The sequence below is a fragment of the Hippocampus comes genome, unplaced genomic scaffold (assembly GCF_001891065.2).
Source record: "Hippocampus comes isolate QL1 unplaced genomic scaffold, H_comes_QL1_v1.1 scaffold156, whole genome shotgun sequence".
Taxonomy (NCBI): Eukaryota; Metazoa; Chordata; class Actinopteri; order Syngnathiformes; family Syngnathidae; genus Hippocampus; species Hippocampus comes.
This window is the reverse complement of record NW_017805744.1, coordinates 2,621,713-2,639,799: the sequence shown is the minus strand read 5'-3', so window position 1 is coordinate 2,639,799 and position 18,087 is coordinate 2,621,713. Positions and strand designations below refer to the sequence as shown.

At 41.8% G+C, this 18,087-nt stretch overlaps 1 protein-coding gene across 5 annotated transcripts in view; it reads right to left on the bottom strand.

Annotated features, from left to right (window-relative positions):
- Positions 1-5,005: 5,005 nt before the first annotated feature.
- The window catches only part of LOC109524410 (teneurin-3), a 223,870-nt gene continuing 210,788 nt past the window's right edge, over positions 5,006-18,087 (bottom strand). For all 5 annotated transcript variants that reach the window (XM_019884281.1, XM_019884282.1, XM_019884283.1 and 2 more), the window contains 5 exons: positions 15,514-15,749; positions 13,967-14,263; positions 8,387-9,998; positions 8,044-8,174; positions 5,006-6,020 (listed from right to left, as the gene is read on the bottom strand). In XM_019884281.1, the coding sequence (XP_019739840.1) occupies positions 5,268-6,020; positions 8,044-8,174; positions 8,387-9,998; positions 13,967-14,263; positions 15,514-15,749 (3,029 nt within the window). In that variant the 3' untranslated portion in view covers positions 5,006-5,267. The remainder of the gene's footprint in view (positions 6,021-8,043; positions 8,175-8,386; positions 9,999-13,966; positions 14,264-15,513; positions 15,750-18,087) is intronic.

The following is an 18,087-nucleotide window of genomic DNA, read 5'->3' as shown; positions in this document are numbered from 1 at the left end:
CCCGGAGTCTTCACGGAGACTTCAGGGTTGTCTACCGCTGACGAAGCTTCTGTGAGAGAAGCGAAACGTCCTTTTTTGTTTTTTGTTTTTGTTTGTTTTTTGTTTTTTGTTTTTTACCCACAGGTACAGATGACGACTGACAGAACCCTTTCTACGATGGAACTTTCCTGTACGACTGAGAGCCTCCACAAGCATGTCCAAGACATGAAAAATCCAATTATTACCACTCCATTTACCGATTAAAACGGTAAATGTAGTGCACTACATACCCCTGTATCCACACATGCACGCACGCACGGGCGCACACACGCACACACACACACACACACACACACACACACACACACACACACACACACACACACACACACACACACTTACTGCCATCTACTGTATTGGATGTCCAATTACACTGTTTTATATTTAGGCAAAATAAAGCATTGGTCACATGTGCCCCCCCTCCCCCACCCAAATTGATGTTAAGTTTTTTTACATATGTATATTTGTGTATGTAGCACACACACACACACACACACACACACACTTACTGCCATCTACTGTATTGGATGTCCAATTACACTGTTTTATATTTAGGCAAAATAAAGCATTGGTCACATGTGCCCCCCCTCCCCCACCCAAATTGATGTTAAGTTTTTTTACATATGTATATTTGTGTATGTAGTCTGTCAGTGCTCCAGCACACCCATGACCCTTTTGAGGGAAAACAGGACAGATAATGGATGGAAGGGACTCATGATAAAAATCAAACCAAAAACAAAATTTTGACGAAAATGACTCAATTATGAACATTTTGTAAAGGCTCCGCACTTTTCCTCCTTATCACTGCTCCCCTGCTGTTGCGGTATCATTATCCCCCAAAATGAATAAACAATCCCCCCAAAAGCATACGACTCTTTAGTCATAGCACAGTCGAGTCGATTAATGACACTTTGAGCCTTTAGGTGGCACCAGAGAGGCATGGCTTAAAACATTCATGATATTGACTGTATGCAGGTGCATTTCTCACACACGCACAAGGGTAAAAGTCAGAGGTTTCACGGTGGGATGGAGTTTGAAAATCCCCGAAGGGTGGCTGATGAGATAATTTCTTTTGCATTCGTCTTTGTTCACCTCCATACAATTAAAACATAAAATAGTCAGAGCAAATTGCATGTGATGATCAAGACACAGCAAGTGGGCGGAGTCAAAGAACATCTTGAAAAAGACGAGAAGCAGAGATTGTGCTCCCATTGGAGTTTGAAAATGTTTGATGTGTGATATGAAAAAGGAGCGTGTCAGTGTTATCAAGTCAATAAGTGTTCACTTTGAAATACTTGGTGAGGCGCACGAGAAAAAAAAAGGAGTACTTTTTTTAGTATGAACTCACACATCAAAGTCCATTCATCCCCGTTTGTTCGGATTTTTTTTTTGTTAGTGACCTTCAGGTTCCTTTTCTTTTCGTCTAAAAAAAAGATAATAAGTAGGGATGTTCCGATCAGGGTTTGAAGCTACCGAGATGAGCTTGATCGGCAGATACCAATCACGGGGATTCTTTGTAAAATGTTCAATTTTAGAGCTCCAACTATGGATTGTTCTTCAATAATCAATGAATCATGTGATTTTTCTTTTAATTGATTAATCAGATTTTTTTTAAAAAGTTAACTTTCTATCGCCTGATTATTCAAAAAGAGGGCATTGCTTCAAATAGAAATTGCAGAAAAGGCATAAAATATGTCAGAAAGTGGCGGCAAATGTGGATCATTATATTCTCCATGGAACAGCAAAGCTAATCACTACTCACGTTTCCATACAGTAGAGCATCTAATTGTTGTTCGTTCTGTATGTAATATGTGGAGGTGGTTAAACTTCTATATGGTTTCACAAAATTCACCGTCATAACGGCCCTCTGAGGGGAAACCGTAACTACAATGTGGCCCGCGACAAAAATGAGTTTGACACCCCTGCAGTAGAGCCTTCGAGTCCAATGAGAATGAAACCAAATTTCTAACTGGAATGCAGTTTCATTTGGGTTTAAAAGGGTTGCATATTTTCTTGCCAATCCTGCTGGAGTATGAGTAGGAAGTTGTGTTTACACTGCTCTTAGAAAAAAAAAATTATTGAAGCACATTTACAAAATATTTAACAAAAGAAGGCTTTTTTTTCCCCTCCCCAAAAGCTTTTTCCTTTTTTCAAATTTATCATTATCTTCCATAAGCTTTGGACTTCCCATCAGATTTTTTTTATTCCATATGAAAACTAAAAAAGGAATAAAACTTTTTGGTGTGAAACATATGACTTTGTTCTGAAATAAAATCCTGAAAAATAAAAGTTATGGAAAGATTTGAAGTTAAAAAAGGCTTAAAACAATCTTTTTAATTTACAAAAACCCTTCAGAATTAAGCCTTTGCGTTTCTGCGTTTGGCTGCAGTAGAGGAGGCTGGGATTGAGCAATAGAGAAAAGTTAAAAACAAGTTATAAGAGAAGAATCTTACATAGAAGCCATCCAAAATCCATCTGTACTTTATTAGTTATGTATAAAGACAAACATAAATTACTGGTAGTTTCATCATTTACAAAACGCGGGTTCCCGTGAAGTGCCCGAGGAGTTCTTTCGAGTCCTTTCTCCCTTTTTCGCCCAGCACACAATGAACATTTTCTATTTAAACATGGAAACACTTTTTTTTTCTTCTCCAAAGCATCAAACACATATTGAAGTTTACAAGTGCTAAATTTCATATACATGTTTTTTTTCTGCATTTATTTTTTTTTTAGGGGGGGTTATTTCAAAAACAAACATTTGCTTTGATCATTGATGACAAACATAATGTGCCCCCTCCCCCGAGCACAAGTGCACACAATGTAAACATTTCCTGGTCGTACAATAACTGCAGTGAAGCGGACGTTGTGAAAACAAACTAACAACAAGGAAAAAGAACAGCGTAAAAACATCATTAAAGCCGCAAGCAGCGATGAACGGGCCCCTGCGCCCCTTTTCTCCAACCTTGAAGCCATGCTCCGCCCACGGCACAGGCAAAAAAGAAAAAAAAAAGTTTCACCATTTAGCATTGTCCCTCTGCTCAGATACCAGCTTCCAATTGGGGCTCAATTTGGGCTGACTACATAGTATAAAAGCTAGAATTTATCTTTTAAATTCTGGCCATGGGTACTGGAGACTTTGGGAGCATACCAGCATGGTCGAAGTATCCACACAATTTTGTGTCGATTGCTAAAACTGTTGTGAGGGGAGTTTGTATATTTATGTATAAGCCCTGGAATTTACCACACATACTCACTTCGACTTTCTTTTTAATTTGAGCTTTAGTCCTTGAGACCTTGAGTCCAGTTGTGTGGTGACTGGTCAACTTGGCACCAGGGGCTGTTTTTTTTTTCTAACGTTCTGATAATTTTACAATTGATCAGCAAACTTTGAATTTGCCCAAAATGGTAGCTTCCAATCAAAATGGCCGACTTCCTGTTAAATTTCGGCCATCGGTTCTTGAGACTTACCAGGGGGCACCAGTGAGTGAGTTTGTGGGATTGTATTGGGGACCCCTTTGAAAAGTACATGGATTTTTCCAGGATTTGCAAAAACCGGTGAGGTTTCAAGCATGTTTCGAAGCCCCTCAAAAATGACTCTTCCACCCAATTTCAAATGTGTGAAATTGGTATCTGGGGCTAATTTTTCCCCATCTTTCCAGGGGGCGCTACTGAATGAGTTCAGTGTTGGGGACCTCTTTGATACATGCATTTTCACCAGGATTTGCAAAAATGTGAGTTTATTGAGTGTGTTTTTTTTGGGTCTCAACCAAAAAGGCCACCCACCCACCCATTCAGTCAGTCAGTCATTCATTCAATAACAATTAAGGAGCAATTCTGAGAGGGCCTACGCACCACCACCTGGTGCTCGGGCCCCAAAAATAAGCTCTTTTCTCCTTCACTTTTGCTCCACTTGAGAGTCCAGAAGGCTTTTTGTGCTACAGAGGATGTGACCTGTAATCGCCCGTGTTAAGGCTCAGTGACTTGAAAAGTCCCCCTACCGACTCACAATGCACAGCATTGCGTTCATCTTTGCATTTTCTTTTTTTTTTCAATATTATCTGATTGTTTACAAAAACAGCCATCGGGATCATACACGTACTCACAAAAAGTTAGGGATAGCGGGATGCATGGATTTTATTTTATTTTTCCTGGATCCGTATAATGCATCGTGGGATAAATTTGTTGTTCTTGTGGCCCTTGATGCTCACTACTTTTCAGGGTAACATACTGTATACTCACTACACATTCGGACAGCACTGTGGAGCATCCAACTATCTGGCGAGCAAGGGACACAAACTTATCATGTCTCCGCGGGTCAGAGAGCTTGTGTGTGGATATTTCTTATTTGAAAGTAAATAACGATTGCAACTTCAATGTCAATTTCTGTGACAGCATCAAGCAGATTTTTCAAATGAAACTATGAACGACGCGTTGCAAAGAAATGTGCAATGTGTGTATTGTTGTTGTTGTTGTGTGTTCATTTTACACGAACAGTAACAATACAGCACAGTAACAATTTTTAAGTATGCAGCCATCTGTTGTTTCTTGCTTGAATTTGAAATGGTGCAAGAATAAATATACAGTATATTCACATCAAGGAGGCATATTTGTATACTCATATGTTAATAAGAGTATAGGGGACCGTCGCTATTCACGGGTGAAAGGGACTGGGCCAAACCGCAAACACCGGCCACAGAAATGCATTGAGGGGCGGGGGGATTCAATGTTTTAAATTTGAAAATATTGAAAAAAAGGAAATATGCAAATCCGCGGGGGCCGAACTATGTGTATGCACCGTTAAAATTTCCCTTTAATCGTACACCTACAACAGATGCAAAATGTGCGATTGATTATGAGTTAACTGCAAATCATGTGATTAATCGCGATATGACAGTTCAAATCTTTGTGGAATACAGTGCAATTTTTCAAAAAAATTAAAAACACAAAACCATTTTTGGGGGGTTGGAATAGGTTAATGACATTTCAATTCATTTTAATGTTAAAAGAAAATGGATTTGATAAAAGTTGAGAATGTGAGTTAGGAGCTTGGACACAGCAAATTCAACTCCGAAATCACGGTACCACCGTTTTATGGTTTGGTCTGGAACATAACCCGATAAATGGGGGTTGACTAGAGACGATGGAGTAGTAGTAGTAGTAGTTATCCTGAAATTTCCCTAATTTTTTATGAGTGGTGTAAAACATGAAGAGTCACACCTAACGTTCTGTTACCTCTTTCCGATCTCGTTCTGCCTCAGGAAGTGGATGTTGTTGGCGCTGTCTGCCAACTCGGGGTACTGCTCCGCGGAAAGGGCGTAGTAGCCTTCGTAGCCGAGCACTTTGCCGCCGCTCAGCAGCTGCCGCTTCTCGCCCTCCGTCCACGGCCGACCGCCCTCCTCGCCGTCACGCAGCCGCCTCTGCTCCCGCGCCCAGGCGCCCGCCAAGGCGCGTTGGCGGGCCAGCTCGGCCACACGGGCCTTTTCCTCATCCACGGTGGCGCCATAGCGCACGTGCAGCGCCAGGGCTCCGGCGCGCACCTCGACATCGGCGAAGCGGCGCGTGCGTCCGTCCATGACGGTAGTGGACTGTGACACGCTGACGTTGATGCCGTTCTCCAGCGTCTTGTGGCCGCTGGTCAGGTGCAGGGCGGCCAGGTCGGCGTCGGGCAGGCCCGGCTTGACAAAGTGGTGCGTGTCCCGGCCCTCCACAGTGAAGTGGAGCTCCTCCAGGTAGAAGGCGTTGTTAAGGATGCCCGCCACCTTGATGCAGTCCTCGCCTGCCATGTTGAGGGTGTGCGCGTGCACGCTGCCTTTGTAGATGGCAAACATGACGGCACGGCCCACTGGGGACGCCGCCGCAGAGAACCACAGCCAAGGTTTCTCGCCGCGACGGCCTCGCCGCAGGTGGACTTCAGGCAGACGTTCAAAGGACAGGAGGGACTCAGCCTGGCGGGTGACTTCACGCTGCACTCCCGAGATGGACTGCAAAGGACATACCAGGCAAAACGGTAATCGGGATTTTCATCCAATTCAATTCTCCTCACTTTTTTTTTCTTGGAATACACATCGAGAACTGTCTTTTTTTTTCCTCTGAAGAAATATGATCAAGGTGGGCTTTTTCTCTCAAAAAAACAAGAATGGGCAAAGGACAAAAATTCAGCTGTTGTGAAAGTGTTATATAAATGAAGATGTATAACCAATAAGACTAAAAAATAATTTTAAACATTTATTTTGGGCTTCTAAAGAGTCTTACATTTTCTTGAATTACATTCCTAAAAATGTATTTTTTTTTCAACAAAAACAGTTGTTTTCCTAAAAAACGAAATCTTAAAATTTCCTGCAAAATATTCACGTTGTTTTTCTCTCATAAAAATGCAGTTTTTCTCTCAATAAAAACTTTTTTTTTCTAAAAAATATAAGCTAAAAAAAAATGAAAGCAATTAATTCACATAAAATTCGGACTTTTCCAAATGACAAAAAAACTTTGTTTTAAAGTACGATTTAAAGAAAGTGTATTGTTTGGAAAAATTAATCAAACCACTTCTTTCTTTAAAAAAAAATTCTCTCTTTAATCTTGTAATCTTATGTTTAAAAATATATATGTTAAAAGTTTATGAGACATGCCTTAAAAAAGGAAAAAAAAAAAAAGACTTTTTTTCCTCCCAAAATAATTTTCTCAGGGAAATTTATTTTGGCAGAAGATTTTCTTGGAACAAAAAGACTAGCAAAAAAAAAAAAAAAATCTTAAAAGTATAAAAAATACAAACTATATTTTCTTTGAAATACTCATGTTTTTTTGTGATGTAAATTAGACATTTTTCTTCAGACTATTTTTTCCCCCCCAAACGAAATATAACAATACAAACACAAAGAAAAAAAATACAACTTTATTCTCTCTCTCTCTCTCTCTTTCTCTCTCTCCCTTTCACTCTCTCGCTCTCTCTTTTCCTGAAGAAAAAAAAGAAGCTTCTTGAAAAAATATGACTTTCCTGTGGAACAAAGGACTGAGATTGAAGAGTGCAGCAAACCAGTAAAACCTCAAAATGGCACAAAGATGGCTCTCTCGGAAGAAGCAGGTAGCGGGTTGGCACTGGAGGCTTTTTCTCTCTGCAGCCAAATGCACCCCACCCCCCCTCCCCACCCCACCCCACCCTACGACACTTGCTGGCCTCCAACCCGAGAAGCCTTACATTAAAAAAAGATACTCTCAACTCGACAGCAACCCAAACACACTGCATGTTACAGCGGCAGTCAGCAGTGAGAAAATGTATTTGGCCGTCGGAACGACACTGTTTGCTTTGTTATTCAAATAAGACCCAATTAAAAGTAATATTCTCTTAGAAATGCATAGTAGCAGCAGCTTCATAACACACTTCTGAAAAGTTTTATTGCCTCTGCCTCCACTCCGAACAAAAATAATGCACTAAAAGTAATTTACTAAGAGCGTAAAGTTGCAATCTTATGAGAAAAAAACTTTTTTTTAAATGCATTATTTTCCAAGATAAAACTCACTCGATTATGAAATTAAAGCAGTCGTTTAGCCAAGGTAGGATAGAAAAGGATCTTAATGTTGTCTTCTCACAAAGGTTTAAAAATAAATAACTTCTTAACTTCTTTTTCTTGAAAATACAGAACTATTGCAGTAAGAGTGCCACTTTTTGTTTTCCCCACAAATGACTTTTTTTAATGTTTGACCTTTTTCTCTTGAAGAAATGCAATTTTTTCTCTTTTCTGGAAAAACTTGACAAAAACACTTAAATAACACTTTCTCCCCAAAATACAACTTCAAAAAAAGATCTTTTTTTTTTTTTTTTTACACTTTTCTCCTGAAATAAACATGATTATATTATATATAATACATAGAACTGCTACTTTTTCTCTGGAAAAAAATCTGACAATATTGTCATAATATTACAAGTCCTTTTTCTTCAAATATACAAGGACATTCTACTTTTTTGTATGTCCACGTAAATAATTGCCATTAACAAATGTAAACTGGACCCACCGGCAAATCGTCCCACAGCTGACTCTTCTTCAGCTCATACGATGGCATGCTCAGGTCAAACTTGGGCACGGGAAAGCCGGGAATGGTGTTGTGGAGGTGAAAGCCAAAAGTCACCAGCCAACTGTTCACGTCTGTGCAACAAAAGACAAAGTAATAAAACAATGATGAAGACCGAAGAATCTTACCTTTGAAACTACTCTACTGAGTAGGCTCTGACAGGCAGCAATTTTGTCATTATTTCCTGACATTTTTCAGACAGCAAAATAGGAGCGCAGTCAGAGTAACCATTATTCACCACCATAATCATTTCCCAACAGCTTCTTTGAGTGCACCAACCTCTCACCTGCCACATATTCCCTCACTTCGTGGACTTTGCTAATGGGGTTGTTATTCCGGAACATGTAAAGGTTAAAAGGTGCCGGCTCCTTGCCGACATCCCTCAGGCTGGAAACATCCGGCACCGTCCACCTGCCGGACATGATATCGTAGTCCCTCTCGCCGAAGTGCAGCAGCTTGGTGAGCGGGTCGTACAGACCCCCATGGAAGCCCAGCACCAGCTGGAAATCCGGGTTGGAGTCGAAGTAGACTTCGCCGTACGCCGTGTACTGCAGCTGCTTGACTAGGAGACCGTTGCTGGTGAAGACGGCCAGAGGGGTTCCGGTGTTGTCACAGGCGATGTAAAACTCCTCACCGCTACTGATCTCCATGGCGAACAGGTGGCCCTGCAGGTCGTAGTACAGCGACGTGATCTCCGAGCTGGAGTGGTTGTAGACGTGGGTAATCCGGGCCGGGTAGCCCAAATCGGCGTAGAAGTACTGCAAGTGCTGGCCCAGGCTGGTCTTAGCGGACACCCTTCGACTGAGCCCGTCGTAGCGGTACTGGATGGTCCACCCGCTACTTTTGCTGTACACCCGTACCAGGAGGCCTTTGGAGTTGTACTCAAAGATTTCCGCTCCTCTCTGGCGGAGGAAACCGTCTTCGTCCATGCGGTACTGGATGTCTCCGAGACGGGTGATGCGGTCCCTCAAGTCATAGCGTAGAGGAAGGAGTCTTGCGCTGTTCCCGGCATTAAGCAGGTGCAGGTTCCCGTTGAGGTCGTATGTATAGCGCCAGGTAACTTTCTCATTCAGGTAGACGGTCTGCAGCTGGCCATCTACGTCATACTCGTAGCCATACTTGGTGGTGTTAGCAAAGGGTCCGATCTTGATCTCGCGTCGGGTGACACGCCCCACGTCGTCGTATTGGAAGGTGATCCAGTACATGAGTGAGCGGAAGATCTCGTACTGGATCTCCTTGATGCGACCGTGTGCGTCAAAGTGCTTGGTGTATGTCATCACCGCCGTGGAGATGATCTGGTTGATGTCGTAGTAAATGACGCCAAACTTGCCAAACTGCTCCACCTTGCCAGATATGTCATCAAACTGGTAGAGGTCGATGGGCAGAGGCGTCTCGTTGATGACTCCCTGCACACTGGTGACGCGTAGGCTGTTGTCATAGGTGTAGTCGAAGCGGGCGTTGACCATGCCGTCCTCACTGAAGCGGAAGATTTGCCGGTCCACCAGAGGTCCCACCTGCCGGTAACGGATGGAGCAGATGAAGCCATCGCTCTGCAGGTTGACCGTCTTCAGGACGCCCGCAGTCTCGTCGTAGGTGAAGCTAACACGTGTGCTGTCGTAAAGGATCTCCGACAGCTTGTTTTGCCGCCGGTAGCGGTAGAGTACCCGACGGCCGGTGCCGAAATGGGACACCCTGAGCAGGAGGCCGTCCTCGCTATAGTCTACAGCCACAGAGGCGTTGCTCTCTGGAGGGTGGTAGAGGTTGCGGTAGTAGCCCACCGAGCGCATCGTTTGCATGGTGTAGCGGGCCACACTCGGCATGGTGATGCCCGAGAGGCGGTCCAGCGAGTCGAAGTCGAAGATGTACTGGCGCTGACTGTGGAGTAGGAGGACCATAGACTGGAGAACAATACAGAGAGGGCAAGTCAGTTTGTGGAATTTGTTTTTGGTTTTTTTTCAATTTTTGATTGTCAATCAAAAATAAAAAAATAGAAAAAATCTGATTGCTTTGTAATTTGCTTTTAATTGAACAACCAAAAAAAAAAGGCACATTTTTTAACTGTGATACTTTGTCATAAGCTTTTCGCATTCTGAGTCAGCGTTTGCTAGATTTGTTTTCGGTTTTGCTTTATTTTGTGTTGCAGGTCAAATTTTTGAGGTATGAGTGACCTTCAGGTATGTAAGGTCCAATAGTTGTAATTTGTTCATTTTATAATGTAAATATACAACACAGTACTATCTTTTTATTTTAAAATGCACAACGAAAAAAAAATGTCTTGGGGGGGCGGAACTGATCAGTGGCTTTTAAAAAATGCCATTGAGGTACACTTGAGACAACCCCCCCCCCCAAAAAAAAACAACAACAACAACAAAAAAAGGCATGAATAGGCAAATCGGTCAGTGCCAAACCATGAGTATGCGGATGTTTGCCGCATAGCTATGGACAATATTTTGTATTTCTTAGACATGGATATTATTTTACATGTCACTAATTGAAGGTGACCTCAGGGGCAGAATTTCCCCTCCAAAATGTTGTGCTTATGGTTTGGGGTTTTATGGAAAGTTGTCAGACTTTGCTGCCATGCTCCACCTTTATGCAATGTAGCGTTGCCCTCATGTTTAGTACATATGGAGAGCACTCTGGCAAAATTTCTCAAACTTTTCTTTGAAAGACCCCCAGAAATGTTCAAAATATCCCCAAAATGGCCGCTTCAAACAACAATGGTAGACTTCCTTTGTATTTTCAGACATGAGTTTTGAGACGTTTTTGTGGGTCCTTTTAACGATAGTGCCACTTTTTTTTTTTATTTGCTTTTTTGGTTGCACTCCGACACACTCTCTTGGTCAAGTCAATTTTGAAAGAACTCCTGGAAGTGGCTTCATGATTGATTTTTGGTTGCCAATTGAACACAACAAATGACAGATTCAAGAGAATTACACGACTTGGACTTCATGATGTATGAACAGGACCAGTGCAGGCAGGCAGGCGGGCTGAGAAGGGTTCTTAAGCTTGAGGAATGAAAGAACACTTGATTGTGCCAACTATCATTCATGTGGGAGAGCCGTTGGCAGGGCGCCCGTTTTTCACAAATACAAAACTGTCAAGGGTGAATAGAAAAATCTAACCATCCCTAGAGTGGTTTACAAAAGGGTAAAACAACGTAAACTACACACGAGCTCGCACACACACACACACACACACACACACACACACACACACACACACACACACACACACACACACACAATTGTCATGATGCAGAGAATACAAGAAGTAGCAAGTTTGCTGTTTGATCCGAAGCTGCCATCTCAGGCTCATTTTAGACATTTCACGGGGAAGAACACATCATTGTGAGTTTATCCATCTGTTACCAGAAGCCCCCAAAGCCAGTTTCATTTTGCTGACACGTCATTAACAGACGCACAAAAAAAGTCTTCAGAAAAGATTCCCGAAAAGGCCAGACGTTCACCAATTGGGTCTGAAGTCACCATTTAAGGAGACATTTAGTTGCATGAATGGACCTGAAAGTCTCAAGAGGTCATCCTGGGAAAGACACATGGAGTTCTCCATTTGGGTTAGAATGAGGCTGATTCAATCAGACGAAAGAAAATAAACAAAAGTTTATTTTCCTTCGTCTTTTAAAGAACAACTTGCCCTCTGAGATTTTGTGCAATTGCTCACTGTAAGTAAGTAAATAAATAAATACTAGACATGTGCGTGCGAAGATGTTGTTCCCTGTCCTAGCACAGTTGCTGCGACTGTCTAAATGACAAGAATCAGAATCAGAATCATCTTTATTGGCCAAGTATGTAAAACGCACAAGGAATTTGTCTCCGGTAGGACATGTGATCAGACGATGGATCTTGAGAATTGATTGACACAAAACATAGGGCCAGACCACCGGCTGTCTCGCCAAGGTTTATTTGCCCTCCTGTGTTGAAATGTCATACCCAGTCATCCGCGAACACGTCGGCATTCCCCTAGCTCCCCGAGCGCTCACCATTGCTCATGTTAAAAAGCGTGCACACAGGCCTCTCATGGACATGCAATCAAAGCCAAATCCCTCCGCCAGCCCGGAACAAAAACAAATAAATAATCTTTAAATGGCTGGCTTGGAGTGAGCCATAAAATGAGCTTTTGTTCTCTTTGCTGACGAATTTTATAACATATCTTTTTTAACCCATATATATATATATATGGATCAAGGAAATCAAAGCAATTCCTCAGTGTGTCCTGTCAGCGCTTGCGTTCTGTCTGATTTGGATGCGAATAGTTTAAAATCAAAACACAGTATACTTTACACATGTATTAATCCTTCCATCCATTTTCTCATCTGCTTATTGTCACTAGGGTTGCGAGGCGTGCATTCATTTCATCACGCTTTTTTTTTTTCTTCAGCAAAAGCTTTGCTGCTCCAACCAATACAGTCACATGGCTACTTGCGACAGAGCAATGACGATGGATGCACAATTCTTTTTTCTTTCAATCGTACCCAGCAAAAGGCACACAAGAAGAAAAGAGGAAGCGAACTTCTGGTGTCATTGGAACTTTTACCCCTCCCGAGTCATGCAAGGGTCACAGGTGACATTTTTGTTTTGCACACTCGAATTACACATGTGCGAAGGGAACATTGGGTGCGCTTATCACTTATGTAGTCAGCGGGGATGAAATAAAACAAATTCACATATTCGGACTGGATACATTTCATCAGTTTATTTTTTAAGACGGCCTATGCATCAAACATTAATTTACAGGCAGATGGCCCATGTGCCACTGCCAGCCATCAACCTTTTCTACATTTATTTGATTTATTGTGAGCTTAAAAGAAACTCATTTGCAGGAATGACTTAAAATTCAATGTAAATCTTTTAAACAATTTTTTAGACAGCCAATGTGTCAAGCATTAGACGTGTTACCATTTTGTCGAATTTATTAAGAGGCTTAAAACAAATTCGGCTGTGACTTTGCAGCTCATAAATAAAAGATGCCCAGTGCGACTGTCCCCCTGTAGCTGTATCCACGTAAAGCACAACTCAGGATGTGTTTTCATTTGGCCGCCTTAGTTGACCCTGCAGAAAAAACAGCTGTCTCCTCTGGGTAAAATGATTATGCAAGCATACTTACAGATGTTCAAATGTTTATGCAGATGCGATCGGGCTTGAAGGATTATGTAAAAATAATGATTTGGATTGGGGCGGTGCAATTAGTGAGGTGTGTGTTAGAGATAACCTTGCTTTATGACACGCTGTCAGTCATGACTTCATTGCAAGCTTTGTATACCTGCATCATGTCCTGTGTCCCTTTTTAGAGGCCTTATGGTTCACAAAGTAAAATGAAAGTCGGCGAGCATGTTTACTATTACAGTCCCATTGAAAAGTCACAAGAAGCTATGCCTGAACAGGAACTCTTCCATTTTGGTTTGAAATCACCTGTTTTGGGCCAATGTGCTCATTGCAGGTGTTTCGAATGTTCTGAAAAATCAGCCACTTAAGCTTGTTTCACATCACAACATGAAATTTAGTAGTCAGATCTAACATCATACCCATGAAAAAAAATCTCAAGAAGCCATGCTCGAAAACACACATGAAGTCTGCCATTTTGGCGTGAAGGACGCATCCATTTTCACATTTGTCTGATTGATACCAAATCAACCACCTACATGTGTGTGAAAACATTTTTGTTTTTGTCATCGCTTGTTGGTGGAATGGAGGATGGCAGCCAAATCTGACGGCTCGTCATGACACAGGAAAAACTTTAATCCTTCAGCTCCACATGGTCAGAGCTTGTGTGGTCTTTTATTTTTTATTTTTTTTTTTACTTTTACGATTTATTTGTCCATCAGTGATAATAAGCTTCTCTCACTTACCCGCTCGAGGTAAGTGTAGCTCCATATCTTCCCGTCAGCAAACACCCGAGACACCAAGCGGCCCTGGGTGTCGTAGCCTAGCTTCTCTGTTGTAGGACCTCTTTGCAGAGTGCTAATCTGACCGCTGCTGGTACGACTCACGTTGACCGGCAGCAGCTTACTGCTGGGCACCCACAGCACAGGGTGCCCAGCTGTGTCATATATGATCTTCAGTAGAAACTTCCTGTGGTCGTCGTAAATCTTCTCCATCCTCAGGGTGCGGTCGTAATCAACGGAGAGGATGTTGCGTCCATTCACCTGTTAGACAGTAAAAAGGGGTGGATCTGGACATATATTTGATGTACGTATATGTATAAGGACCCAGAATTGGGAGTAAGCCACATAATATGTGCAAGTCATAAGCCATGGTGACTAGAATTGAGCCAAATTTAGTCTTACATTTACTCAAGCAACTGTTGAGAAACATTGTACTTGACAGAGTAGCTTTACAAAATAGTTTTTATTTTTACTTGAGTAAACCCAGTAGGGCTCTGAGGTCTTAGTGGAGCACAGGTTTGAAAGTAAACACGGTGAAGCGGCATGTAGCTGTTATGCTGCACGCAAGTGGAATAAGATAGCAAAAGAAGTGAAGTCAGCCCAACTGTCAGTTTTAAATCCAAGTTCAAATCTATGCTTCCCCTTATCTTGAAGGTCTTTTCAGCATTTAAAATCAAGTTCACTGTCAGTAATTTTCCAAAGCTCTTCGTTATAGTAATTGTTGTAACCAATTCCCAATCATCTAATTTTTAATACTCAAGCACCAGTATCCGTATTGTCTATTACTTTATTGTCTTCTCAATGGAAATGCTGAACTGACATGAAGTTTAGTTGGTGGTTGACCAACTATCGGTTCGCGAAACTAATCTTAATGTACGTTTCCTGCCCGTGTGGATTATTTTAATGCATTGAAGTATTGTTTGTAGGTTTGTTTTATAGTTTTTGTAATGACTGAAATTAAACTGTGAACAACACAATTGAACTGTTTGTTCTGTGTGAATAAATATGTTGAAGTGGTTTATCGTGATGAATGAAGTTAGATGGTCGATTTTCATGAAAAAGAATGTAATCGACATATGCTGATCAATGCCTTCCATTGCTGACCGGAAAAAAATAATCACCTGCAACTCAAAGACGTCTCAACAGTAAATATTCTCCAATTTCGGCTGTTCTCCAAGCAAGCATACAGATGATCTTTGTATTTCATCTAAAAAAAATCATTTGCAAACAACTGCTTTTACATAGGAAAGCGCAGATCTAGATTTTGGTCTATTTTCTGGCATTTTCCAGACCGAACCAGTTACTGAATCAGAAATTGTTTGTGCATTTTCAGCACTAACAGTTATTACATTAATATCCTGTTTTTGAATAAAGCAATGGCATTTTAACAATGTGATTCAATGAATAATAAAAAAAAAGAAAAACCCAACAACCAAATTATTGCTTAAAGTCCTAAAATTTAAGGTTTTCCTCCACTCAAGTCGCACGCCTCGGGGTAGGAGCAAACATACCCTCAGCTTGCGTCCGAACACGATGACCTTCCCTCGGGCTTGCTCTTTGCGGAAACGCCACTCCACCAGGTTCTGCCCGCTCTCGCCCGGCAAGCTCATGTTGCGCCGGGCCACTGTCGGGTTGGCGGCTCCTGCCAGAATGTGAGGCTCAGTCTGGTAGTGTGTGTCCATCCCATTGGCGTACGTGACCCGAAGTGAGTTGTCGAAGCCCACCTGGTAGCTGCTTTTGCACTGGTCTGGAGAGCAAGAATACATAGTTAAAGGGCAACATAAGAGAGAGAGGGCCTCAGTTTCTTCCTCAAGAACACTTGGACAACCATCTTCAGAGCCTCGACTGGTCGCCAGTCAATAACCAAGACTCCATCAAAAGATTTGCTACTGCATGTCCTCGTCAGGGTCACGGTTGAGCTGGAGTCTGTGTCAGTTAAACTAGGCTACAAGGGGACCACGTAAAGGTCGTCATTCAATAACCAAGACCCCATCCGTTTATTTTCTATACTGTTTTCCATCAGTGTGGTCATGGGGAAGCTCAAGTTTGGACTGGCTGCCAGTTTCTGGCTTTCTATTTTGTGTGAAATATCAAAAGATTTAGCGAAAGTAATATAACCGAGAGGGTCTAGGACAGTGGTTCTTAACCTTTTCAGAGGTACCGAACCCAACCAGTTAATATGCACATTCTCCGAACCCTTCGTGAGTGAAAAATAAATATATATTTTTTTCACAAATTCAAGATATTAAAAAACCCCGCATTTATTAAAAACAGATGAAAGTAAATAACATTTCAAGAGATAAGTATACTTTTTTTTTTTTTAAATTGTACGACGTACTATCACAACAGTCACACGTTGACTACTGTACTAAGCGAATTAAATTTCCCACAGCACTGATTGGACAAGCAATGTCGTGATCATCTGCAGCCAGTGATGGCCAAGCGGACGTGTCATAACTAATTAACATGTTGAGTCGCGTGTATCTCACCCTCCATGGCAGAGGCTCCGTTGAACCCCTGAGACCGACCCACCGAACCCTTGGGGTTCGATCGAACCCAGGTTAAGAACCATTGGTCTAGGATATGAGCTTAAGGTGTGCTTATCTCCCGACCAGGCAAGATAAATTTCATAGATTTATACATTTTAATGCACTTTCATTCCCATATTGGTGAAACAGGATCAGGCTTGTCTGCATTGTAAATCATTTACAATGTACCAGAGTCATACTGCAGAAGAAGTAGAAGTAGAGGGGGAGGGATGCATGGGAAGAGTTTTGAAGTAGCGTGCAGTTAGAAGAGAGTGCATTCAAACCAGTTGCGATGGAGGAATCAAAACAATTAACCCTTGAGGATAGCTTTTGGGGAAGAAAATCTGACAAGGGAGATGGAGCTGCTGAAAGCAGGATGCCTCGTCTGTGCAAGAGGAAGCAGCAACCATCAAAAGAGCCTCCGGGTCTGCGAACATCGTGTGCTGCACGGGGCCCCCATGGCACACGGATAGTGCAGCGAAAGGTCCGCTTTCGCAAAGGCAAGCAAAGTGAAAACAGATTGTGGTGTAAGACATATTGTGTGCCTTTGCATTAAGGCAATTGCTCCATTTTGTATCCCCCCCCCTCCAAAAAAAATAAAATAACTGCAAAAATTGTAGGGTGGAGAGGGAAACACACGTGCACGCATATGCACATGCACACATACACAAACAGTGCACTTACACATACAAACATACACACGCACACACTCACTGAACTCATTGTTTCACTTCTGTTCATCGTTGATTTCATCAGTTCAAGAGTGCAGAAAATATTTTTGCTATCAAAAGCCCTTTTGTGATGCTGTTGATGTTGTTTTGTAGAAGTAGTCTTATTTAGATGTTTGAGTAAAAAATGTGGAGTATACGTGAAATTAGGCTTGTCATGCACGCTTTCACAAAAATCTTTTTTTCTCTCCGTTTTTTTCATCAGAAACTGGAAATCTGATGAAATGTAGCTATTTTCTAATGCTGATTGTTAAAGAATGGACATATACCAAATGGACAACGCCATTTTTTTATTATTCAGTTTTGGCTGCATGTTTATATCGCAATAGAACACACTAATCTACGGGCCTTGTGTAATGGGAATTTGACACATGACAGTGCTAAAATGTAAGTAACTGTTCGTACCATTGAATGTTGACCAGTTATTTTGCAGATAAGCAAAGTTGCCTGCTCATGCACTCGCTTGCATTCTGTGTAGCTGCTCAAAATACTGACTGTGCTGACCTTAATCGCCCCCAAAGAGAAGAAAACGAGATAAAAAGAGCGCACCACGCAGGGGGGAGAAGTCTCCCTTGACGGATCTATGAATGGTGTCTCTCCATGTTTTTTTTCTTTTCTCAAATAAATCTCATCATTTTTTATAATACTTGTCTTGGTTTCCCTGGACAAGACACAGTGGCGGACCCTGAGGGCCAGCAAGGCCTTCTCTGCTGGCCTAAACATTCTCAGAAAAGTAAATTTACTTTTCTGAGAATAACATAAATTTGTTATTTTATTTTCATAAATATGTTAACAAAATTATTCTCTGTATTCTTTACGTCATATTATT